The sequence below is a fragment of the Lynx rufus genome, unplaced genomic scaffold, assembly GCF_022079265.1.
Source record: "Lynx rufus isolate CCGP_SWC_20201006 ecotype Redwood Valley unplaced genomic scaffold, mLynRuf1.p SCAF_9, whole genome shotgun sequence".
NCBI lineage: Eukaryota > Metazoa > Chordata > Mammalia > Carnivora > Felidae > Lynx > Lynx rufus.
Window position 1 is genome coordinate 30,829,541 of NW_025814897.1, and position 27,582 is coordinate 30,857,122.

A 27,582-nucleotide genomic window follows, 5' to 3' on the forward strand; every position below is an offset into this window, starting at 1 on the left:
AGCCCTCACATTTCTTAATACTCCTTTTTGAAAAATTCATTCCCAAGTTCAGTGGCTCTCATACTTTTTCATTTATGGGTGCTTTTTTTTTCTTTTTCTGGGCACTTTTGAACTCAAAACCTACAGACCACCTTGAAGAGCTTTGGTTTTGTGGTCCATCATATCTATCAATATTTGTTGTGCCAAAATTAAAACTGAGAAATTTAAAAATATTTATCTATTAATCTAAAAATAATAATAAGCCAATTACATGTTAACATAGAGGCACTGCTTTACAAAAAAAAGTTAACAATCTTTCTCAAAACAAAATAAACTTGGTGAAAAGAGTGTCATTGCTCTATACTTTCGTAAATCTATTTAAAGTCTGGCTTAAATAGAAGACAGGTGGATTACTGTAACTGCTTCTGCATTCAATTTGCTTCAATATCATCATACGGTTCTGGAAAACTGTACTGTACTTCTGTGAAAGAATAAAAGTGAAAAATGGCATATATCACCTTAATATTATGATTAAAACAGTCTGAGCTCATGAATCCATCCATTACACTTTGAGAATTTGTACCATAGCTCATTTTCTATAATGGCTATTCCAAAACTTCTTTACACTTAAGACCCTAATTGTATACTCTCCTTCCTAACTTTGGGCAAATATTTTTTTTTCTTTGTGTTAAAATAGATAATAGAGTTTTTACCATTTTAACCATTTTCAGGTGTACAGTTCAGTGGTGTTAAGCACATTCACACTGTTGTGCAATTATCCATCTCCAGAACTCTGTTATCACCTCATACTGAAACTCTGTACCCATTTAACAGTAACTCCCCATTGCCTTCTCCACAGCCCCTGATAAGCACCTTTCTACTTTTTGTCTTTAAGCATTTGACTATTCTATATATCTCAAATAAGTGGAATCATCATTAATTGTCCTTTTGTATCAGGCCCATTTCACTCAGCATGTTTTAAAGGTTCATCCATAGTGTAGCATGCATCAGCATTGTTACTTTTTTAGGCTGAAAAATATCCTGTTGTATGCATATACCACATTTTGTTTGTCCTTTCACTCATCCATGGACAGCTGGGGTATTTCCACCTTTCTGGCTACTGTGTACAATGCTCTGACACTACTGTACTGAGTAAATATTCTATTACTGTACTGAGAAGAGAAGGCGAGGAAGCTCTAGCGTTCATATGATTTCCTCCTTTGTACTTTTCTTCTTGTATTTTTTTTTTTCAATGTTTATTTTTGAGAGAGGGACAGAGTGCAAGCGGGGGAGGGACAGAGAGAGGGACACAGAATCTGAAGCAGGCTCCAGGCTCCTAGCTGTCAGCTCAGAGCCCGATGTGGGGCTCTGACTCACAAACTGTGGGATCATGACCTGAGCTGAGTTGGACACTCAACTGACTGAGCTACCCAGGTGCTCCCCTTCCTGTATTTTTTTGTTTCCTTTTATTTCTGAAGTTCTCTCCTTCTACCTTATAAAGTGAGTCCTTTCATATAATATTGTTCTTTTTCAGAAACTCCACTAAGTATTCCTTTCATTCATCCTCAGTATTTTCTATCTCCCCCTTTCCTTCTGACTTCAAATATATATAAGCACATTCCCTTATGTGAAAATAAAAAACAAGGCCTGTGAAGGAAACTATGGCACATCTTAATTGCAGTAAGCTAAAGACCTAAACATAAAAGGAAGAAAGAAAAAAAAAACAAACAAACTTCTAGATTATATGGGAGAATATATGACCCTGAGGTAGGAAAAGAACTTCTCTAAAAAATATATTAACCATAAGGAAAACCACTGACAAAATGAACTCATCAAAAGATACCATCAGGAGAGTAAAAAGGCAAATCATGAGGTAGAAAAGGACATTTGCAATACATATAACAATGGCTTGTCTACAGAATATATAGTAAACACTTTCAGATGAACAAGCAAAAGAGTGACAGTCTAAAAGGAAGGCCAGTGGGGCACCTGGGTGGCTCAGTCAGTTAAGCGTCTGACTTCAGCTCAGGTCATGATCTCACAGTCCGTGAGTTCGAGCCCCATGTCAGGCTCTGTGCTGCCAGCTCAGAGCCTGGAGCCTGCTTCGGATTCTGTGTCTCCCTCTCTCTCTGCCCCTCCCCTGCTCATGCTCTGTCTCAAAAATAAATAAAAACATTAAAAAAATAAAAATAAAAAAATAAAAGGAAGGCTAGAGACCTGAGTAGGTAATTCATAAATGTGAACATTATAAATCCCACACCTACTGGAATGCAATGTAAATTGGTATGACCCCTCTGGAAAACTTTCTCGCAGTATCCATTAGAGGTGCCTAAAAATGTACTTAACAACACTGTTCCTGGGTATATACCCAACAGAAATGCAGGTACCCGTGTATCAACAGATGTGTACAGGAATATCCATAGCAGCATTATATATAATATTTTAAAAATTGAAACAACTCAATTATCTATCAACAGAATGGATAATTATGTTTTATTCATAAAATCATACACACACACACACAAAACTGCAATGAAAGTGAATATGCTATAGCTACACACGATAACGTGAATGAGCCTTCTATTGCTTTGAGTATTAGGAGTCAGATACACAAAGAATATATACCACATAATTCCATTTATATAAAGTCATAGAACAGAGGAAACTAATCACAGCAGTGGTTACCTTTGACAAGGGAAGGACAGTGATGGGAAGGAGTGTGAGGGTATTACTTGGGCTTAGCAATGTTCTGTTTCTTGACCTGGGAGGTAGTTACATGGGTATATTTTCTTTTTTATACTTACTGACCTATGTACTGACCTACTATACTTTTCTATGCATGTTATATTCCAGTATAAAAGTTTTATAAAAATAAAAATAAATGAAATAAACCTCCCAACAGCATCTCATGAGCTATATATATAGTAGGCCTCTCCTGCTTTTTTGTGAAGAATGGCTACTACTTTTTATGCTGAATTTTAATATGTTGTGGTTGCTTACTGAGATGTCCCTAAGAAAATCAAAAAAGTAAGTGATTCTATTGCTAAATTCTCCTCTCTTCTAAGAATTTCAGCCAAGCATATAGCTGGTACTGAGAAAATATTTAATGAATGAATATGCTTTCAGTCATAGTGTTTTAATACAAAAAGGGACCTGAAGAGATCATGTAATCCAACTGGCTGCTCTTACAAATGGGAAAACCAACGTTCAGAGAGATTAGGTGATTTTTGCCAGGACCACAGAACAGTATTGTATGATCAAAAAAATCTATTATGTTTCTATTGTATGATAATTCCTCCATAACTACATGTAAATAAATAGGAAAGTGTTTCCTACATGATAAAAAAAAAGGAAAAAAATAGTCAAACTGATTGTAAGATTACTGCAATATAGATTAAAATACACCGTTATAGGTGCTAACTCCTCATTACAGTGTTCACTGTATAGTGTACACTCGGCAAATGTTATCTAATGGGAAAGAATACTGCAGTGGTATTAAGTCAACTAATCCAATAAAATGTCAGAAGTTTAATTTCTAAGAACTAAGAAGTCATCTTTCATAAAAACTAGTATTATGGAAAGTTAATATTAATACATCATATCCATCAGTGCTTTCTGCTATATATTAAGACATCAATTAAAACTAAAATCACTCAGAGAAAAGCAAAGGAGGAGATCAAAGGCTTCACAGAAAATTGTCATCATGAAAATGCTAGATTTGAATTGGGTCAAAAAAAAAAAAAAAAGACCAAAATTGAGTCTTCACATATATTAAGTAATTTGGAAAGCTGATTTTCCAAGATCAATACAGAAATATTTTTTAAAAAATGTTTACTTTTTTATTTTGAGAGAGGGTCAGAGAGCGTGCACATGTGCAAGAGGAGGAAGGGCAGACAGAGGGAGAGAATCCTAAGCAGGCTCTGCACTGTCAGCACAGAATCCTATGCAGGGCTCAATCCCATGACCATGAGATCATGACCTGAGCCAAAATTAAGAGTCATATACTAAACTCACTGAGCCACCCAGGTACCCCTAATACAGAAATTTTAATAACAACTTTTATGGCTTTCTATAAGGAAAACAAATCACACAATTAACATACCTCAGTTCCTGGTTTTCTGTACTAAGGAGAGTAAGAAGTGCCCAAGCCAGTACCTGGCTGTTGTCTCCAGTATGGAATTTATTATAATGCTTAATGTTCTGCAACAGGAGCTGGTCAAGGCATTCCAGAGCCTTTTCCTGCACAGTGCTCTCACAGTCCATCACAGCTGGAATGATCCCTGTTAGCCAGGCTTTCTGTATCTGGACACATCCAGGCTGGGCCTTAGGAATTAAACATCATGAAATCATAAAGAAGTCTGATGCTAGCAGAAATCTAAACATGTATCAGTGAGGCTGTGGTCAATGTTTTGAGACTTGTGTGTGGTCACACACACAAGTACAAATAAACAAGTGAAAAAAAAAATCAACACTTGAAATATATATTAAAACAAAGTTCAATCTCCAGTTACTGTATATCAGTGAATACTGAAATTTTAAACTTAGACAGTCATTACTGTATTATTACAGTAAATCAGCACTTTTTGGTAATTAAATTATTTTTTTTAATATTTATTTATTTTTGAGAGAGACAGAGTGAGTGAGCAAGAGCCAGGGAGGGGCAGAGAGGAAAGGAGACACAGAATCCGAAGCAGGCTCCAGGCTCCGAGCTGTTAGCACAGAGCCGGACGCAGGGCTCAAACTCATTAATGGTGAGACCATGACCCGAGCCAAAGTCAGACGCTGAACCAACTGAGCCACCCAGGTGCCCTGATAATTTAAGATCAAGAGCAAATAAAAAATATTTATCCCAAAGAGAAATTAAAATAGAAGCTGACAGAGGAAGTCAAAGTATGCATTGTTTAATGCTTTCTATCACAAAATAAAGAAATAAACAGGCTTTAAAAATTCTTCAAAAGCTCATTATTTGGCAGTCGTAAATTATATATTGGATTAGTGGATCTGTTATTTTGACAGTATCATCTAATAGGTCTTAATGTTCAAAAATTAATCTAGGCCTCTGGCCTAACCAAATCTATTTTACCACTCATATTTCTATGTGAGATTTAAGCTGAAGTCAAGAAAAGGCTAATCACTAGCATTCTCTAGCATGAGTCCATAATTATATTAACATGAGACATAATCATATGTAATTGAAACATACCTCTTCTCTTCCACTGTATAGTCCTTCAGTAGACCTGGTAGAATTTCCAATAGTCAATTTAATATTTTGCAAGAGGCAATTATTAGGCTGAAGTATTTATTTATTTATTTATTTATTTATTTAGTGTGTGTGTGAGAGAGAGAGAGAAAGAGAGAAAGAGAGAAAGTTACACATGTGTGAGAAGGAGGAGGGGTGAACAGGGGGCAGTGTAGAGGGAGAGGGAGAGAGAAACTTAAGCAAGCTCCACTGGGCATGGAGCCTAGACACAGGGCTCGAACTCATGATCCTGAGATCATGACCTGAGCCAAAATCAAGAATCGGGCCCTTAACCAACTGAGCCCCCCAGGTACCCTGTATGCTGAATTATTTTTAATGTTAAAAACACACTGTCTCTCACCATGAGAAGTTCAGTAAGAGACTGTAAGGCCTGCTTTCGGACAGACACTGCAGGGTCCCGACACTGGTCCTGCAGAAGCAATAGCTCTTCTTTCATACCCAAGATGTCACAGTGTTTCAAAATACTCACTAATACCTAGAAGAAGCATATGTAACATGAATTATGTATAGAAAAAAGACTTATGTATAGAAAAAAGACACACTGTAGACAAAAATAAGACTTAAGTCTGTGGTTCTTAACATTTCTGAGGTACAGATCCATCCCTCCACCCAGTAACATCCCACCTTTTCAGAATCTGATGAAAACTCAGGCCTCTCTCTCTCTCTGACATACAGTTATATAAACAAGTATTTACAAACCATTTTGGGGGTTACATGCACCCTATTAAAATTCATTCATGGTCCTCAGATTAAGAATCCCTATTCTAAAATGAGAAATTAAGAATATAAATATGTAATTCTTTAAAAAATTTTTGTATTAAAAAAATTTTTTTAATGTTTATTTTTGAGAGAGAGAGAGAGAAAGAGAGAGAGAGAGAGACAGAGCACAAGTGCGGGAGGGCCATAGAGAGAGAGGGAAACACAGAATCCGAAACAGGCTCCAGGCTCTGACCTGTCAGCACAGAGCCTGTCCCAGGGCCTGAACTCACAAACCGCAAGATCACGACCTGAACCAAAGTCGGATGCTTAACCAACTGAGCCATCCAGGTGCCCCAAAATATGCAATTCTTAAAGTCAACAACCCAGCAGGAATTTTAAAAACAGATAAACCTTTTAGTTCATCTCTGTAATTTATACATACAATGGGATCAAAATGAACAAATGTTAGGTGAAAAACAAGTTAAATAATGAGCATGGCAAAATTTTTATGAAATATTTCCAGATTTTTAGTGCTTGAAAAAAGAGCACATTCAAGAATACCTAGAAAAACTCACACCTGGAGTGCAGACTTCCGGACATTGGTCTTCTCATCCCTGATTCTCTTTTTCAGCATTCCCATGACACATCTCACTGTTGAGGAAATGCCAAAGAATCATTATACAGTCTGAGAAAAACTATATTTATAGCATCTAACATCTCACCACACAGTTCTGAGAAAATACTCTAAAAAACTGACTAATTAGCTTGTTTTAAATCCTGAGAAATCTGAGTATGAAATAATGTAGAAAAAAAAAGAAAAGTCAAATAATTAGGTATTCACAATAATGCAAAGGGCACAGTATTATAATTTTAAAAGGGCACAAATTCTGAAATATTAAAAATTCAGTTTTAAATCCTGGCTCTTACATCTAAAATTCTGAATGAATTATTTGGCTCTTCTATTTTATTTAGCTACAAAAAAGGAATATCCAAATCATAATTTTTTTTTAAGACTAAAGATAAATAGCAGCTTTAAAACTTTTTTTTTTTAATCTTTATTTATTTTTGAGAGAGAAACAGTGTGAGCAGAGAGGAACAGAGAGAAAGGGAGACACAGAATCCGAAGCAGTCTCCAGGCTCTGAGCTGTCAGCACAGAGACCAACACGGGGCTCAAACTCACGAACCGTGAGATCATGACATACATGAGCCCAAGTCGGATGCTCAACCAACAGAGCCACCCAGGTGCCCCTAAAACTTTTTGATCACAGGCCCCTTTACACTACTAAAAAATCACTGAAGACTTCTAAGGGCTTTTTTGGTAAAAATCTCCAGTAAAGAGATTTAACAGTTCATTTTAAAAAAGGAAGATATGCCACTATGCACAGTATATTTTTAAATAAAAAATAACTATATTTCCCCTCCAAAAAAAATTTAGTGAAAATATTAGCACTGTTTTACATCTTTGCAAACTCTTTAATGTCTGGCTAAATAAAAAACATCTAGATTCTCATCTCTACTTCAAAATCATAATGCTGAAGAGTACAAGTCTTGATATTATTATGAAAAAAAATATTAACTTCAAGGACCTGCTAAAGGATATTATGATATTATTATGAAAACAATATTAATTTGAAGGATTGGCTGAGAGAAGCTAAGGGATCCCAAACTACTTGGAGAGCCACTGATGTATAAGGAAGTATGTTACAAAACGAAATAATGGGAAATAGAAAACGTCAATGAAATCAAAAGTAGGTTCCTTGAAAAAGATAAACAAAATCAACAAACTTTTAGCTAGACTAATTAAGAAAAAAAATAGAAGATTCAAATTGCTAAAATCAGGAAAGAATGAGGAAACATTACTGCTGCCATTACAGAAATAAAAAGGATTTGCAAAGAAATACTATGAAAAATTTTATGTTATATTAAGTAATCTGGATGAAATGAACAAATTTCTACAAAGATAAAAACTATGGACATTGACTCAAGAAGAAATAGTCTGAATATACCCATAACAAGTAAAGAGATTGAATTGGAAATCGAAAACCTTCTCACACATGTACAGAAGTCCAGGACCAGATGGCTTTACTGGAGAATTCTACCAAATGTTAAAACAAATATGAGCACCAATTCTTCATAAACACTTAAAAAAAACGGTATAAAACACTTCCTACCTCATTCTATTAAGCCGGTATTACCCTGAGAGCAAAACCAGATAAATACATGTCAAGAAAAGTAAATGATAGACCAAAATCTCCTGCAAATACACACATGATATCTTCAACAAAATATCAACAAATCAAATCTAGCAAGATGCAAAAAGGATTATATACCATGCTTGGGGATTTATACCAGGAATGAAATCTTGGCTCAACATATGAAAATCAATGTAATAAAAAACCACAGCAATATAATAAAGGACAAAGACCGCATGATTTTCTCCACAGATGAGGAAAATGCATTTGTAAAACCCAACACCATTCCATAATAAAAACACTCAACAAACTCAGAAGAGAAGGAAACTCTGTCACACTGATAAAAGTCATTCTGAAAAAAACTCACAGCTAACATCACACTCAATGGTGGAAGACTGAAAGCTAAGTACAGAAGAAAGACGAGGATGTCTGCTCTCCCCAATTCTTTTCAACATTGTACAGAGGTCCTTGCCAGGGAAAGTAGGCAAGGAAAAGACAGAAAAGACATCCAGATGGAAAAGAAAGAAAAAAAACTCTGTTCACAGATGGCATGAGCTTATATACAGAAAATCCTAAGGAATCCACACACACACAATTAGAGCTAGTAACAGATTTAGCAAGGTTGCAAGACACAAGATCAAATCATCAAACATCAGTTGTAAAAACTAGCAATGAACAATAAGAAAATGAAACTAAGAAACCAAGGTAACTTATTATAACATCAAAAAGAATAAAATTTTAGGAACATGCTTAAAGAGCAAGAATTGTACAATGAAAACTGAAAAACATCAGTGAAACAAATTAAAGAAAATCTAAATGTAGAGAAAGGCATCCCATGTTCATGGACAAAAGGGCTTAATATTGTTAAGATGGCAATACTCCCCAAAGTGATCTACAGATCAATCCTTACCAAAATCCAAGCTGTTTTTTTTTTTCCCTTTCAGAAACTGACAGGTGATCCTAAAATTCATATGGAAATATAAGAAAAACAGAATAGCCAAGTCAATCTAGAAAAACAAGAACAAGAATGCAGAGCCTACACTTCCTGATTTCAAAATTAGTATAAAGTACCAGTAATCAACACAGTGCGGTACTGCCATAAAGAAAGACAATGGAATGTCAGTGGAAGAGAACTGAAAGTACATAAGCTCATGTGTCTATGGTCAACTGATTTTTTTTTTTTTTAAACGTTTTTTATTTATTTTTGGGACAGAGCGAGACAGAGCATGAACGGGGGAGGGGCAGAGAGAGAGGGAGACACACAGAATCGGAAACAGGCTCCAGGCTCTGGGCCATCAGCCCAGAGCCCGACGCGGGGCTCGAACCCACGGACCGTGAGATCGTGACCTGGCTGAAGTCGGACGCTTAACCGACTGCGCCACCCAGGCGCCCCTATGGTCAACTGATTTTTGACAAGGGTGCCAAGAACATTCAAAGGAGAAAAAAGTCTTTTAAACAAATGGTGCTACATCAAACTGGATATTCACATGCAAAAGATGGACCCCCACATCCCATTATATGCAAAATTTAACTAAAAATTGATCAAAGAGCAAAACATAACAGCTAAAATTACAAAACTCTGAAAAGAAAACATAAATGTAAATCTTTGTGATAAATTAGGCAGTGATTTCTTAGCTATGACACCAAAAGCACAAACCAGAAAAAAAAAAAAAAATTGGATAGCTAGATTTCATGAAGGCTAAAATGTTTCATGCCTCAAAGAACACTATCAAGAAAGTGAAAATTTAACCCTCAGAATGAGAAAAAAAAGATATTTGCAAATCATATATCTAATAAGGAATTTGGATCCAAAATATATAAAGAACCCTCTCAACTCAAAAATATAGACAAATAATCCATTTTAAAAAATGGGCAAAGAACTTCTCCAAACAAGACATATAAATGGTCAACAAACACATGAAAATTTGCTTAACATCACGAGTCATTAGGAAAATGTAAATCAAAACCACAGTGAGAGACATACTTCACATCCACTAGGATGGCTACAATAAATAGACATGACAAGTGCTGGTAAGGATGTGGAGAAATAAGATTTATTACACATGCTAGTGGGATTGAAACATGGTGTGACCACTCCGGAAAACAGTTTGGCAGTTCCTCAAAATGATAAAGGTAGAGTTAGCACATGACCCAGCAGCAGTTCCACTCCTAGGTACACACCCAAAAGGAATGAATATTTACATACAAAATTTGCACAGGAATGTTGATAGCACCATCATTCATAATTGCCAAAAGATGGAAACAACCCAAGTCCATCAACTGATAAACAAACCTTGAAAATGTTATGCTAAGAAGACATCCACAAAAAAAAAAAAACATATTGTATGCTTCCATTTATGGAATGTCAAAAACAGGCAAATTGATAGAGACAGAAAGCTAATTCGTGATTGGCAAAGGCTGGAGGAGGGGAGAATGGGGAGTAAATGCTAATGAGTACAGGGTTTCTTTTTGGCAAAGGAAATATTCTGAAAATTGATCAATTTTGTGAATACACTAAAAACCATTAAATCACAAACTTTATTTAAATGGTGTTTTATGGTATGTGAATTACATCTCAAAAACAAAACAAAAGACCCACCACAAAGAAAGCACTTAGCACTTAAGACTGGAGTCAACACATTCAACATTTTTCCAGAATAATTTTTTTTATATTTTAGAAACTTGGATAATATATAAATTGAATTACTGCTCATAATTTGAATAACACATGCTAATATCTAGCCATATAAATCCAATTCCATGCTAATCTTTCAGGCCAAAATAAATAATTATCCTCATGACACTTTACAGATTGACGTCAGTACTTATCTCACACCTTACTATTGTATATATATATAAAAATATGTAAAATCTGTATACATGTATATTTATTACTCCCATTGCTCCCCAACAGATAGAACTATGTTTTATTAAAGTCAGTATCTACAATGCCAGGCACAGATTAGAAGGGACCAAATAAATGTTAACAGAATAAATTAATCTAATTATATAATTAAACCTCTATACACATATTTTCTCACTTATCTATCTTGAAAAACCACTTCTCTTAACATTATTTTCATAGACTGACAACGCCCCTCTGTGAAAGGTGGAGAAAGTGTCAGATTCAGAAAGTGACAATTAGGGTGCTTTGCTGACTTCCATGTCTTAGTCAAGCAGCTATTTAGCAACAGAATTGATACAAGAACTCAGACTGCCTCTCCTTTCTAGTGTGTTCCCCACTATTTCATGCTATTTCATTTCACAGATGAATAAGGAGCCCAGAGAAGTAAAGTGACTTTCTCAAGACCACACAGCTAGACAGAAACAGAATCTAGGAGTAGGCTCCAGGTCTACCTACTATCTAGTCCATATTTTTTTTCCCCCCTGAATCACATTAACACTTAAACTATCCAGATTACTCGGGGTTCAGTAAGTCAATGAAGGAGATCAGGCATCCCTCGTATTCAGAATCCTGTGCTGGAGTCCATGGGAGAGAGGACCCCCACAACCATTCCATGTAGTAAATACGGTTCATACTATTAATGAAGAGAAATTATAATCTAAATTCTAAATTGTCATTTTCAGTGGGAGCTTGGATTTACAGTTCCCTATCATATATTAAAGGTGAACTCTGGGTTGCCTTAATCAGAGTCAAGATGACATAGTGAAAAAAGTACAAGAAATTAAAAACAGGAACAAGACTGGGTAGAATAATATTCTTCATCTTTTCCCTTTTTTTTTGTGATGACTTTTCTACAAACACAAATTTAATCTGTGCTGCGCTTTCTCTAGTAGCTGGTCCCTTTTTGGTCAGCAATCCCAAGAGTTCACAATTGTCTTTAATAAATAAAATATTTGCTAATATTCTCTTAAGTATTACAGAAATACTGAGGTTCAGTACGTCCTAAGTGGAACATAGCTTGTTCTTTACCTTAATATGAAACAGAATGCAAGGATATCAATTAAAGATATAATAAAATAAAAATTATTCCATTCTTAAGAAGAAAGAAAGATGTCCCAATTCTTCAGGATAAATTAGTCAGAAAAAAATTCTAAGTTTTTTAGACTCTACTTACAGTTGTTGAAATCCAACAGTTATTATTCATTCATCTGACAGTGATAAAATCTGACATACCCCCAGATCCATCAGTTTCACCACTGTTGTCTATACTGATCACTCCTGAGCCTCCAGAAGGGTTAAGTGTTTGCCTCTGATAGGGAAAAGCTTAAAAATAATAAATTTTAAAAAAGGCTCAGTCATTGAGGTAAGAAATTGTTATACCTCTTAATAATATAAGCCTGACATATTACACATTTAAATTACATATTACTGAAATGAATTTCGATTTCCTTGAAAAAGAAAAAAAGTTCAATATTAAAATAGGTAAATATGGAGACAGAAAAAAGCATGTCAAATACCCAGCAAGTCCTTTAAATAAAAAGACAATTATTCAATATTGGAAAATATATTGACCCATTACCTGCTGAATTTCTCAGTAAGGTACCAGGGTGGCTGTCTGCTCTTGAAACTGCAGGACCTAAAAATAAGCAGACACATAAGAGGGAAAAATGTCATAATATCATAATCCCCAAGTAAATATTCAAAGTAATCAAAATCAAGATAATTAGGCCTAAACACAAGACAGATTCCAAACTGCTGACAATTAATAATGTTCTCCTCTGTATGCATTTGAAATGGATACTAGGCACAATACAGCCATTACCCAACAATGCAAAGTAGTGTATAGGCAGCCAACAATCTCACCTCTAAAACATGAATATCTAAAATACTTTAAAAGACCTCTCAAATGTATCAGGCTTGTCTACAGGCATACATTGTTTTATCACACTTCCCTTTATTGTGCTTCACAGAAACTACACTTAAATTGACAGTCTGTGGTAACCATACATCATACAAGTCTATGGGTGCCATTTTTCCAACAGTATTTGCTTACTTTGTGTCTGTGCCATGTTTTGGTAATTCTCACAATATTTAAAACTTTTTCATATTTATGGTGATCTGTGATTAGTGATCTTCGACTTTACTATTATAATTGTTTTCAGGTACCATGAACCATACCCATACAACACAGCAAACTTAATACATGGTGTATGTGTTCTGACTGCAGATGTGAAAATATCAAGAGAAACAGAATCAGAAGTGGAGCTCGAAGATGTGACTGTGTTGCTGCCATCTCATGATAAAACTTGGAACAAATGAACAGCTCCTTCCTACAGACAAGCAAAGAAAGAGGTTTCTTGAGATGGGATCTACTCCTGGTGAAAGAGCTTTGACAACAAAGGATTTAGAATATCACATAAACTTAGTTGGTAAAGCAGCAGCAGGGTTTGAGAGGATGGACTCCAATTTTGGAAGAAGTTCTACTGTGGCTAAAATGCTATCAAACAGCACTACATGCTACAGACAAATCATTTGCGAAGAGTCAATTGATGAAGCAAACTTCACTGTCTTACTTTAAAAAATTGCCAAAGCCAACCACCCTTCAGCAACCACCAACACAGAGGCAAGACCCTCCACCAGCAAAGAGATTACAACTTGTTAAAAGCTCACATGATGGTTAGCATTTTTAGCAATAAAGGTTTTTTGCATTTTTTTAGATTTTATTTTTAAGTAATCTCTCTACCCAATGTGGGGCTCGAACTTACAATCCCAAGATCAAGAGTCACGTGCTCTAGCAACTGAGCCAGCCAGGTGCCCTAACAATAAAGTACTTTTAAATTATGATATGTACTTTTTTAAGGCATAATGCTAGTACCACTTAATAGACAACAGTGTAGTGTAAACATAGCTTTTGTATGCACTGGGAAACCAAAAAATTCATTTGACTTGCTTTATTGCAACGTACACTTCATTGTGGGTGGCCTGAAACCAAACTCAGAGTATCTCCAAGGTATGACTATGTTTAAAAAGTTATTCACATAAAATATACTGATACAGGTTTATGAGGTTAATAGTATATCATATTGTATCTATTACTTTTGCAACAACAAAGAATGATCCCCTTACAGTCCAGTTTCTCCACAAGCACAAGTCAGGCTCCCTGTCACAACTGTCACCACACTTACTGTTAATCAGAAATTCCAGGATGCTCTCTGATGCAGTGGTAACAGACACCTCCAGGCAGTGTGCAAAACTGGACAGTGCCTTGCTGCGGACGGTTGGTGCTTTGTCTACACAACGGTCAAATATAATTTCCTGCACCAAGAACTTATGCTTTATGATCTTCTGATGCTCCAAGGAGAGAGTGTTATCTACCGCTCTTTCAGGCAGTTCCAACAGAGCTAAGACAACATCCAGAGTAAAAACCCTGTGTGGGATCTGATAAAACAAAGTCATAAAAATCTCCATCAGACAGGAATAAATACCAAAGGATTCCTTGCATATTCAGATCTGGCTGTCAGGAGGTTGCTGAGTCAGGAACCAAGATTTTATGCAGACGTATCTCCTACCTTGGAACTTCGTGAATATCTGTAAAGCCAAGCAATGAATGTAGCATATTCCCTACTGGGAAGTTTGCTGAGCAGCTGGACCAGGGACTGGGCTGCATAGGTCCGGTACTCTGATTTGTCAATCACCTGAAACATAAACAGTGAGAGGCCATTCAGCCAATATCTACCTGTAGGACAACTGAGACACATGTTGTGACATAAGTGGAAAATTAGTGAATGTAACTATTTGGTGAATCTTTAAATGTTATAGGAATTACTAACAAATTTTAGGTTTTGGACACCTTTGAAAACTAACCTATAGGAAATTGATGAGCCCTCTCCTCAGGAATGCAAATTTAGCACATAATTTCAGAGAGTTTATGGACCTCCTACAATGTACTGGGTTCAAGGTAAGGATCCTCTGTCTAAACTGCTATAGAAATTTAAGGGATAATCATAAAAATTTGAACATTGGATATTTGATGATATTAAGAAATTATTATATATTTTCTTTGGTGTGTGGTGTATTTTATGGTTATGTTTTTAAAGAGTTCTTACCCTTTAGAGACACATAAGAAATATTTAAGTTATCAATGGTTATGATAGAATTTGCTTCAAAAAAAACCCCCTAGTGTTCATACATTTTGGGGAAGTTATACCTTATAGGTGTATTAATGCCATAAAATTGTTGAATATGGGTACACATCACTCTATTCTATTTATATGTGTGAAATTTCCCAAAATAAAAAGGGTTTTTCACCCAAAATAGAATACTCTGTCATGGGAACATGTAGTGAAAATATTAAATAAAACTACTCTCAGTAACGATAACAGACTCTTCCCCAAAACAAATACATACACAAACACATGGGGCACCTGGGTGGCTCAGTTGGTTAAGTGTCTGACTCTTGGTTTCAGCTCAGGTCATGATCTCACAGTTTGTGGGTTCAAGCCCCGCATTAGGCTCTGCACTGACACCACGGAGCCCGCTTGGGATTCTCTCTCTCTCTCTCTCTCTCTCTGCCCCTCCTTTGCTTGCTTCTGTGCTCTCTCAAAATAAATAAACTTAAAAAAACTTATTAAAAAAACAAACAAAAAAACCAAACACAGATATTTACCTTCACACATATATTTTTATCATTATTATTATTTTTGGAGAAATCTTTTTTTAAAATATTTATTTATTTATATTTGAGAGAGAGTGCATGCAGGGGAGTGACAGAGAAGGAGAGAGAATCTCAAGCAGGCTCCGTGCCATCAGCACAGGGCCTGACGCAAGACTCAAACTCACAAACTGTGAGATCATGACCTGAGCAAAAATCAATTGTTGGATACTTAACCAACTGAGCCACCCAGATGCCCTTTCATTATTATTATTACTAATACTATTAAAGCAAATGGTACCTTGGCACAGATGTGCTGGAGTAAGATACGAAGGACTGGGAATATATTCTCCTTTAGTTCATCCACAAGTGAGCTATTAAAAAATAAATAAATAAAAACCACATTGTTTACAATACACCTATGACTACATAAAATAGCAATTTTTCTTGACTCTGTTCTCAAATATCATGACCCTTATGTCTTAGAAAGCCTGAATACTGAAAATATTTACCCTGTATTGCAAACATTGCCTCAGTGAATAAAGAATACAGAGTGTCACAGCAGAAAACCATTCACCACGTCCCATGTATGGTTTTAGAGAGCTGGTGCCAAGCAGACAACTACAGTCAGAGAGGAGCAAATTTGTAATTTTTGAATGACTCTTTTGACTATTTATTGAATTTCACATTAATACTGAAATACAGTATATCCTTTCAGGGTAAATAATAGATTAAGACACAGCACCACCGTGTGGTAGTTCGGTGAAATGCTACTATTTCATTGGATTTGTAACAGTACCTGCCAAACTTTAACCCAAGATTACATAATGCCCAGATGTGACCCATCTTTATGCTAAGTTTATCTGTACCACTGGATGTATACTACTGAACTTGGAGACATTATAAACTGTTAATGGAAGAACTAAAAGTATCTTATGTACTTAATGTTTAAAAAATCTGTAGTCAAAATAAAATAAAAATACACCTAGCAAGAGATAGTTGCACAATGATCACGTGACAGTCTATACCTGGATTCCACCAACCACACCCCGTATCTCCAACAACACTGCATTCCTTGAATACCGGCAGGCATATACACACTCTCATATACTTACCACTTCATTCCACTCCCTCCACATTGCATGCCAAATATTCAATGAAGGAGGGAAAGAAAAGCCAATGACATAGCAAATATGTTTTCCCCAATAAAGCTGAGACACAGAAGTTTTTAGGTGAAGCTAAGTGATTCATGAGAGAAAACTGCTCTATCAATTATTACTAGAGAAGTAAAAATCAACTTAATTCTTCCCTTTAGGAAGTACTGCCTGTAGGGGGAAGGGGGATGGAAAAGTGAGAAGAAACAAGAAAAAGTGCAAAGGAACAAAAAGAAAGAGACACAGAGAAGACAGAAATAGAAAAGGGAAAAACAAGACAGACCTGTAAGAGAGGCAAACACCGAGGCAATGATAAAACATAAAAGAAATAACTGTCATTGCTCAGTGCCTGGCCTTACAGGCTGGTGGGAATCAAGCTGGAGGCTGGTGCTAGCCCATGAATTAGATTCTGTATCCCTCAACAAAGCCCCAGTGCAAAGGCTACCAACAGTGACCTAGACCACATGAACCACAGGAGCTCTGAGGGACTTTACTTTGATCCCAAAACCACAACAGGACAGAAATCTGTTAGTTTCCATAGGTGTCAGTAACCTCGGTAATACAGGGCCCAGAAGACTTAAGGGAGAGTGATAAAGAGAGTAAAATGCCAAGCTGTGTATGCTTCACCTGATGAACTGCACTGCCTGGTTTCTACTGTTGATCACTGGTGATGTAACAGTAAGGGGAGCACGATGGGCTCCTTCGCCTGCTTCTACCATTAATATCACATTTAGCATTTGATGGAAAACACAACCTATAACCTGGAAGAGAAGAAAATTCTATTTAAGGCATGATTGAGAATTCAAGGGCCTCAAAGATAGACATGCAGACCACAGTAAACCATTCCAAGAAGATAAGTCAGATTAACACAGCTTTTGGGTGACCACTGGAAATGTTTCTTGGACAATTACCAAGTATTCAATCAACACATGATGAAAACAGTATGAAAACACTGCTTATAGATAATGACAGGAATATCATTTAGTTTCTCTCCTCACCCTCTCAAACTGCAGCCCTGAAATTAGGGCAAATAGAGAATTAATTGTCACTTCTAAACGGCAAAAAAATGCTACTGATAATCTCTCACAGAATCTCTTACAGAAACAAGAATACTTTACACTTGAATTTTCCTGAAGTTTACACTGCACCTTCCAACATTTCTCATATAATTTACTCACCTAACCAATTCATTCATTCTGTAAATAAAACATGTACTGAAAACCAAATATGTGGCAGGCATTGTGTTAAGTTCATATGTATTACTAGATTTTACTATATTTGATCTTAAACCTCACAAAAACTGCAGGAGGTAAGCAAGGCATTCCTACTTCATATGTATTATTATTTCCACTTTACACCTAATAAAAGAGATTCCAAAGGTGAACTGCCCAAAGTCAAGTGATTAAAAGTCTGGCTGAACCCGACATTGTCTAACATCAAGTCAATACTTTCACAATTAAAAAAATCCTACATCTTTAAAGGCACTGTGGACCTAAAGGCATAAATTTCCCAATCCAACTAATCTTTCCAATGTTATCAAGAGCATGGAAATTGAAAGCATTCATGTGAGTTCTAACACAGCCATACTTTAAACACAGAAATGATAACGGTATAATAAAGTATAAAATATAGCACATTTTCTAAACAACAAACATTATGCTCTGCATCTGAAGGGCATTCTTTCATTTACTCCTCCTGACACACCTAAGAAGATTGAGGCTTTGGAAAGGCTGAGTACCTCATACAAGAATACACAGCTAGACAGGGTGGAGCCAGAATTGAAACACAGGTGTACAAAACCTGGCCCGAGGGGCGCCTGGGTGGCGCAGTCGGTTAAGCGTCCGACTTCAGCCAGGTCACGATCTCGCGGTCCGTGAGTTCGAGCCCCGCGTCAGGCTCTGGGCTGATGGCTCAGAGCCTGGAGCCTGTTTCCGATTCTGTGTCTCCCTCTCTCTCTGCCCCTCCCCCGTTCATGCTCTGTCTCTCTCTGTCCCAAAAATAAATAAACGTTGAAAAAAAAAAAAAATTTAAAAAAATAAAAAAACCTGGCCCGAGAGCCTCAAACCTTCTTATTAACCACCATGTAACTCGCCCTAGAAATTATGTGTAGCACAGCCACCAAAAGTCATATGACTTCAGTCTATCACATTTTTGGCATGATCTTGTTTTATTAATGATATACAAGTGTATTAACAGCATAATGCTAAAACATCCTTGACTCCAATGTTTAGATAGTGATACTGATAAGGCAGCTCAAGGGGCAAAATCCACATATGAATACTAACCAGGAATGATAACTAGTAATATTTCTGTAGAATTCTCAACTAAAATGATATAAACATTTTAGAAATACTGAAGTGCACATGAAACTTGCCAAGCATTGCCAAGGAAAACTTGAAAATTCCATGACTGTCTAGTCTTTTCAGAACCTGGTAACTATTTCTCTAAATATAACACCCTGTTCAGTGTTCTTCCTACCTAATCTACACTGGAACCATTTTTTATGTATGAAACCTAACAATAATTTGCCATGGCCTCCAAGTATTTGAATATCAGTTTGGTTATGAAGAATAGGCAGCAAATAGAAGTGGTGATGCTTTTTATGCTACACATGATACAGAGTCGTGAAAATGACCTAGTTAAAATGGCATCATATCAAATGCTGCCAATGGTTTTCCATTATGATTCAGATTCTTTCAATTCAACTAGGAACTAAATTAAGTCCTTGTCTCCTTTACCTTATCTCCCTCTCCATGAATTGGGGAGCATAGCAAATACAATCCATGATAGGCCAGTTCTGGTATGTACTTTGCTTGGTTAAGGCTTCTAAAGAAAAAGACAGAAGATTAGTTAACGGATATGATTTTATTTGGAATATTCACTAACCCTATAATCAACCACATCCAAATGAATAAACTCTATCCATGTGCCAATTAGGATAAAATAGCATTTATACTTCTGTGAGATCAAAATTTATTACATTACATTTAAATTTCAGCATTGGAAGAATGAGAGCCTCACCTGGCCTGTGTAACATGAAATTCATGAAGAACTGGTTCAAAATTAGTTAATGCAACAAAGACCTAGAAAATAGAAGAAGAGGCCTGATTATTCCTATTCATTAAGTATTAGCCATCATCTCTGCCCTTCTGAGGTTGCCCCAAGGATTTTTGGAATTCTCACTTACTTCTATACAATTCTGTATACACTGTGGCTTTTCTTTCAGGGAAAACTTGGACAGAAGCCGTAAAAAATTCTTCAATAGGTGAAAGATGGCATTTCGAATTTGACAAAGGTCTCGGGCAGAAAAGCAAATACTTTCCTCATCTTCCTGTTCTTCTAGTTCATCCACCTAGATTATAAAGCAATATATAGGTGACTGCATAGTAATGCCTAACACTTTGTCCAATGGTTTTCAATGTATTCAGATCAAGTCCGTTAAACTCCAGGTGGTTGCTGAGCTTCTGAGGTCATGGGACCCTGATCGGGTCCCTTAACTGCTCTGTCTCCACAGCCAGAACAGTAAATCATTGGACTAGATGACTGTACAGTAGTTTTGAGCTCTGCATTTTTGTGTCAATGGGAATTCTTATGTTTCTTGGAAGTTTTCTCTACCTAGTCAGCACACAAGAATTTGGAATTAATGTTATTCCATTATGCTCTTATGGACATGAGTCCTCAGGATACTTCAACCATCCTCTCTGATGACAACAGATGATGTGCAAATATACATGTTCGGATGTTGTCAAGCATACCTGGGAACAAGGCTGGGGAGAGATTATGGGGAGGCTGGAAAGATGAAAAGGTAGAAATATATATTCTCAGCAGTAAATGAAGCCTGAGAAGCAACTTAAAGTCACACTGGAAACCTGATGATGCTTTAGGATCATTTGGTTATAATCACAATGCCTGAAACCATATTTTAATATAAAGTTAACTCTTATATCACAATCATGTGTTGGTACAGATACATTTTATTATTCTACTTACTTCTTACCTCAATATCTTCTTTCCTGGGTGGCTTTCCTCTTTTCCTATTTCCTCTTGGATTAGCCTCAGTGTTCTTAGGCTGTTCTTTCTTTCTTTTCCGATTCAAGTTAGATTCCTGAGGCCAACTCTTCTTTAGAATCTGAATACATTTGTCAAACATCACCTGGTGGAATACTTGATTGGCTACACTGCCTATTCATAAAGAATAAAAGTGGGTTAGATTTGTCTTTTTTTTTTTTTTTTTTAAGTTTACGTATTTGAGAAAGACAGAGACAGTGCAAGTTGGGGAAGGGCAGAGAGAGAGAGGGAGAGAGAGACAATCCCAAGCAAGTTCCACGCTGCCAGTGCAGAGCCTGATGCGGGCCCCAAACTCTTGAAACCACGCGATCACGCATGAACTGAGCCAAAACCAAGAGCTGGATGCTTAACCGATTAAGTCACCCAGGTGTCCCAAAAATAAAAAGAATTTTTAAAAAAGGATGTCATTAATGCATTGAATATATGTAGACACTAGTCTGTTTTATAATTTACTACCATGAAATACATATAAATCTATCATAAAAGTTAAAGTTTATCAAAACTTACACACACAACACTTACAGGCTGTATGTGGTGGAATGCATGGTTGAGAGAAATATAAACATAAAAATGCAGTGTTAAGTTATAATGGCATACAGCTACTGTACTACTGTCATAATTTTATAGCCACCTCCCATTCATACTGCAATGAGCTTGAATACTGTGGGTACCCACTTAACACCATTTGATGCTAATCATCTCAGTATAAGCAGATTGTCTCTACAGTAAACTGTGTATTGCAGGAAAAAGTGATCTCTCGCAGTTTTTGAGTATTTTTCACTGTGTTTAGTCCAGTGCTGCAAACTGTGAACAACACCATGGAGCCCATACGAAGTGCCACTAGTGAAGTGCTCACAAGAAACAAAGAGAATTCATGACATTACAAGGAGCAGCCTGACTTCGGATTCTGTCTCTCTCCTGCACTGACAGCACAGAGCCTGCTTCGGATTCTCTGTCTCTCTCCCTCTCCGCACCCCCCCTGCTTGTGCTCTCTCTCTTTCTCAAAATAAACATTAAAAAAAAAAGAAAAGAAAAGAAAGTGCAGCTTTATGTGGGTGCAGGATTGTTATTAGAAAGCTATACCTATATGATTCAAGAAAAAGCAAAGTCATTATATGACAACTTAAAGCAAAAGGAAGGTGAAGGATCTAAAGTAAGAGAATTTAATGTCAGCAAAGGATGGTTTGATAACTTTAGAAAGAGATTTGGCTTAAAAAAGTGTCATGATAACAGGAGAAACAGCTTCCACCAACCAAAAGGCAAGCAGACAAGTTCCCAGACACCTTTAAGAAAATCACTGAGGAGAAAGGACATCTGCCTGAACAAGTTTTTAATGCAGACAAAGGTGCCTGATTCTGGAGAAAATCATCACAAAGGACATTTATTAGTTGAGGGAGAGAAGCAAACACCAGGATTTAAGGTAGGAAGGGATAGGTTAGCTCTACTGTTTTGTGCAAATGCAGTCAGGTTTATGATCAAGACTGCACTTTTCTATATAGCTGCTAACCCTAGAGCCTTGAAGGGAAAAGATAAACACTAGTTGACAGTCCTTTGGTTTTAAAACAAGAAGGCCTAGATAATGAGAACCCATTTTTTGGATTGGTTCCATTGATGCTTTGTCCCTGAAGTCAGGAAGTACCCTGCCAATAAATGACTGCCTTTTAAAGTTCTTTTGATATTGGACAAAGCCCTTGGCCACCCAGAACCCCATGAGTTCAAGACAAAAGGCAGAGATCTACTTGCCCCCAGACACATCTCTAATACAATCTCTAGATAGGGAGTCATAAAGACTTTTAAGGTTCATTACACACAGTACTCCATGGAAAGGACTGTCAACCCTATGGAAGACAATCCTGACAGAGGGCACACCATTGAAGTCTAGAAGGATTACACCACTGAAGATGCCACTGTTGTTATGGAAGAAGCCATGAAAGCCATTCAGCTCCAAACAATAAATTCCTGCTGGAGAAAACTGTGTCCACATTTTGTGTATGACTTCACAGGACTTATGACAGAGCCAATCAAGGAAATCATGAAAGAGATTGTGGATATGGCAAAAAAATGTGTGTGTGTGGGGGGGGAGGGGGGTTCAAGATATAGATCTTGGAGAAATTCAAGAGCTAACAGGCCCAACACCACAGGAATGAACAGAAGATGATGTGCCTCTGAACCAGTGCCAGAAAATGAGAAAGAAGACACTAACAGGGGTGCCTGGGTAGCTCCAGTCAGTTAGGTGTCTGACTCTTGATTTCATCTCAGGTCATGATCTCATGGTTCGTGGGATGAAGCCCTGCTTCGGGCTCTGCACCAATAGTGCAGAGCTTACTTGCGATTCTGTCTCTTACTCTCTCTCTCTCTGCCTCTACTCTGCTCATGTTGTCTCTATCAAAATAAATAAACATTAAAAAAAAAAAAAAAGAAGTGCCAGAAAACAAATCGATGTTAGACAATCTAGCAGAAGGTTCTGATCATTTAAGACTGCTTTTCACTCCTTTCTTTTATTACATGGACTCTTCTATGATATGGGCACTGAAACTACAACAAATGATGGATAAAGGATTGGTACCATACAGAAACATTTTTAGAGAAATGAAAAAGCAAAAATTCAGACCAATTACAATGTATTTCTGTGAAATGACCCTATGTGTACCTCTCTTTCCACCTCTGAGACAGCAAGACCAACCCCAGCTCGTTCTCCTCCTCCTCCTCCTCAGCCTACTCAACATGAAGACGACGATGAAGACCTTTCTGATGGTCCACTTCCACTTAATGAACAACAAATAATCATCATGATGTACAGTCAGTGATCTTATCTGCTGTGCATGTGTTATCTTCGTGTGAATATCTAATAAGTGTACAGCAAGAAATATACAAGGTGTTTCTGTGTTCTCATCATCATTACCTAAGTATTCACGGTGTAGGACACCATGTGCAAGATTTGAGTAGAAGTGGACAGCCTATTCTTACATAGGTATAAGGTGAGTGATATTTAACATAAAATTAACAATATGTTAATTTTCTTACTGTTTTAGAACTTTAGGGGCACCTGGGTGGCTCAGTTGGTTCAGCATCCAACTCTTATTTTGGCTCAGGTCATGATCTCATGGTTTGGGAGTTTCAGCCCCATGTCAAGCTCGACACTGACAGTGCAGGGCCTGCTTGGGATTCTCTCTCTCCCTCTCTCCCTGCCCCTCTCCTGCTCTCTCGCTCTCTCTTAAAATAAATAAACTTTAAAAAGAACTTTAGTTTCAGGGGAGCCTGGGTGACTCAGTTGGTTAAGCATCCAACTTTTGATCTCAGCTCGCGTCATGATCTCATGGTTCGTGAGTTTGAGTCCTACATTGGGCTAACACACTGTCGGTGCAGAGCCTGCTTGGGATTAGTTCTCTCTCTCTCCGTCCCTCCCCTTGGTCCCCCATGTGCTCTCTCACTCTCTCTCTCAAAATAAATAAACTTAAAAACAAAAAAAAAAGAACTTCAGTTTCAAAGAGTTACATTACTATATAGTATCTCTTTTTCTCTGGTAACTGAAGAAACTGTGTATCAGCCTATCATCACAGGTTTTTTTTTTTTTAATGTAACAATGTTTCCAATGCAGCATTATGAATACAGCTGTAATACTGTATGCCATAAAAACTTCATAATGATTCATTCATTAGTGTATAGCCCAGGACCCCATGAACTAATCTTATACTACACTACCATAAAGCAATCATTTTGCTGCTTCTTATCAATGCATGAATCGTTATACCTATAAATAAATATGAATTCCTTTTTCATGTTATCTTTTTATTTTTTTGTCTAATGTTAATAATATATATAACACCTAAAGTGTTTTGTATCCCATAAGACAACACTGATATAGGTACTCACAGCAAGACAATTCATCTTGTAAAGAAATAATGTAAACTTATGGTACCGATAAATACAGTATAGTACTGTAATGTGTTTTCTTTATGATTTTCTTAATAACATTTTCTTTTCTTTAGCTTACTGTATTGTAAGAAAACAGTATAAAATAAATACACAATAATATGTGTTAATTGACTGTTTATGTTATTGGTAAGGCTTCTGGTCAACAGTAAGCTATTAGTTAAGTTATGGGGAGTCAAGAGTTACACAGGGATTTTTGACTGCGGGAGAGGTCAGTACCCCTAAGCTCTGTAATAACATTTCAGGATAGTCCTCAAATATTTGGAAATGGGATACACTATTAAATAACTCAGAGGTGTAAGGAGAAATCACAAGAAAAATCAGAAAACTGCTTTGGCTTCAATGATAATGAAAACAAATCATCAGAATTTGCAGGGTGCAGATAAAGCAGTACATAGGGAAATTTGCCAGATAAGAGAAGTAAGCAAGAACAAAGATCTAAGCAACCACCTTAAGAAATCAGAATAAAAGCAAATTAAACCAAAGTAAGATGGAAGGCAATAAAAGACCAAAATCACTGAAATAAGAAATGGACAAAGAATAGAGTATAATCAATAACATCAAAAGTGGTTCTTTGAAATGATCAATACAATTAATAAACCTCTATCTACAGGGATGAAAACAACAACAAAAGGAATACAAATTATCAATCAGATATGAAAGAAGACATATCACTACAGATTCTGCAAACAAAAATATTTCCAAGCAAACTGCATGCCTACATGACTTCATTATTGAATTCTACCAAAAATTTAAGGCAGAAGAACAACCAGTTCTTCACATACTTCCAAAATATAAAAAAGGCAAGAACACTACCCAACTCATTCTATGAGACTGGTATCCTGAAACCCAGGGCCAGACAAAGGCATATCAAAAAAAGAATGTCCTTTATGAATACAGATGCAAAATCTTCAATAAAATATTAGCTAACAAAATCCGACAACACATAAAAAGGTTATACACTATCATCAAGGAAATGCAAAACTAGTTTAACATGAAAATCTATCAACATAATACATTCTATTATTGGAATAAAGAACCACAAGACCATCCCACAGATACAAAAAAGCAAATAACAAAATCTAATATCCTTTCATAATAAAACATTCAACAAACTAGGAACAACAATCTCATAAAGGTGATTCTTACAACAATCACAGCAAATATCATGTACTTAAGGACAAAATACTGAAAGTTTTCCTTCTGAGATCAGGAACAAGACAAGATGCCCACCTCCTGACTTCTGCTCAGTACTATACTGGAGGACCTAACCAGGGCAATTAGGGAAGAAAAAGAAATAAAAGGCACCCAAACTGGAAAAGAAGTAAAATTATGTCTACTTACAAGCAACATAATCTTATATATAGAAAATCTTATTAGTAACAATAAATGAGTTCAGCAAAGTTGCAGGGTATGAGATCAGTAATAAAAAATCAACTGTACTTTTCTGATTTAAAAAAGGCAGAAGACCTGAATAGACAGTTTTCCAAAAAAGACATACAAATGGCCAACAGGCACATGAAAAGAAGTTCAAAAATACTAATCATCAGGGAAATGCAAATTAAAACCACAATGAGATATAACCTCACACCTGCCAGAATGACTAAAATCAAAAAGACAAGAAATGACAAATGTTGGCGAGGATGTGGAGAGAAAGGAATCCTCATGCACTATTGGTGGTAATATTGGTACAGCCACCATGGAAAGGAAATAGCACAGAAGTTCCTCACAAAATTAAAAATTGACATACCCTACAATCCAGTAATTCCACTACTGGGTATCTATCCAAAGAAAAACACTAAATCAAAAATATAAATGCACCCCTATGTTCACTGCAGCATTATTTACAATAGTCAAGACATGGAAGCAATCTAAGATTCCATCAATAGATGAATGGATAAAGAAGATGTGAGATGGAAGTAATGGAATATTACTCAGCTATAAAAAAGAATGAAATCTTGCCTTTTGCAACAACACAGATGGACCTAGAGGGTATGTGCTAAATGAAATAAGTCAGACAACGGGGAGCCTGGGTGGCTCAGTGGGTTAAGCGTCTGACTTCGGCTTAGGTCATGAACTTGTGGTCTGTGAGTTCAAGACCCGGGTTGGGCTCTGTGCTGACAGCTTGGAGCCTGGAGCCTGCTTCAGATTCTGTGTCTCCCTCTCTCTCTGCCCTTCCCCTGCTCACACTGTCTCTGTCTCTCAAAAATCAATAAATGTTAAAAACAAAAAAATAAAAAGGAAATGTCAGACAAATATCATATGATTTCACATATAAGTGAAAACTAAACACAAAACAAACAAAAAAAGCTGAAACAACCCATAAACACAGAGAACAAACTGGTAGTTGGTAAAGGGGAGAGGGGTTGGGAGATGGGCAAAATGGGTGAGGGGAAGTGGAAGGTACAGGCTTCCAGTTACAGAATGAGTAAGTTATGGGGATAAAATGCACAGCACAGGGAATATACTCAATGGTACTGTGACAGCATTGAGTGGTGACAGATGATAGCCTCACTTGTGGTGAGCATAGCATAAGGTACAGACTTTTCATACAGACTTATCCAAACACTATATTGTACACCTAAAATTAACATAACATTGTATATTGACTATAATTAAATAATAAATAAGTAGATAAATTGTACTTCTACACACTACCAGTAAACAATCTGAAAATGAAATTGAGAAAACAATTTCATCTACAATAGCACGGAAAAGAATAAAATACTTAGGTATAAGT

The 27,582-nt window shown here is 36.5% G+C and overlaps 1 protein-coding gene across 1 annotated transcript in view; it reads right to left on the reverse strand.

The window, feature by feature from the left end:
* Nucleotides 1-27,582, reverse strand: part of NCAPD3 (non-SMC condensin II complex subunit D3) — a 63,028-nt gene that overhangs the window by 29,769 nt on the left and 5,677 nt on the right. The window contains exons 4-16 of the mRNA XM_047070692.1: nt 20,839-21,023; nt 20,029-20,193; nt 19,863-19,924; nt 19,580-19,667; nt 17,469-17,602; nt 15,989-16,061; nt 14,606-14,731; nt 14,222-14,474; nt 12,616-12,672; nt 12,270-12,359; nt 6,516-6,589; nt 5,580-5,714; nt 4,082-4,302 (exon numbers count right to left, since the gene is read on the reverse strand). Of these exons, the coding sequence (XP_046926648.1) occupies nt 4,082-4,302; nt 5,580-5,714; nt 6,516-6,589; nt 12,270-12,359; nt 12,616-12,672; nt 14,222-14,474; nt 14,606-14,731; nt 15,989-16,061; nt 17,469-17,602; nt 19,580-19,667; nt 19,863-19,924; nt 20,029-20,193; nt 20,839-21,023 (1,663 nt within the window). The remainder of the gene's footprint in view (nt 1-4,081; nt 4,303-5,579; nt 5,715-6,515; nt 6,590-12,269; nt 12,360-12,615; nt 12,673-14,221; nt 14,475-14,605; nt 14,732-15,988; nt 16,062-17,468; nt 17,603-19,579; nt 19,668-19,862; nt 19,925-20,028; nt 20,194-20,838; nt 21,024-27,582) is intronic.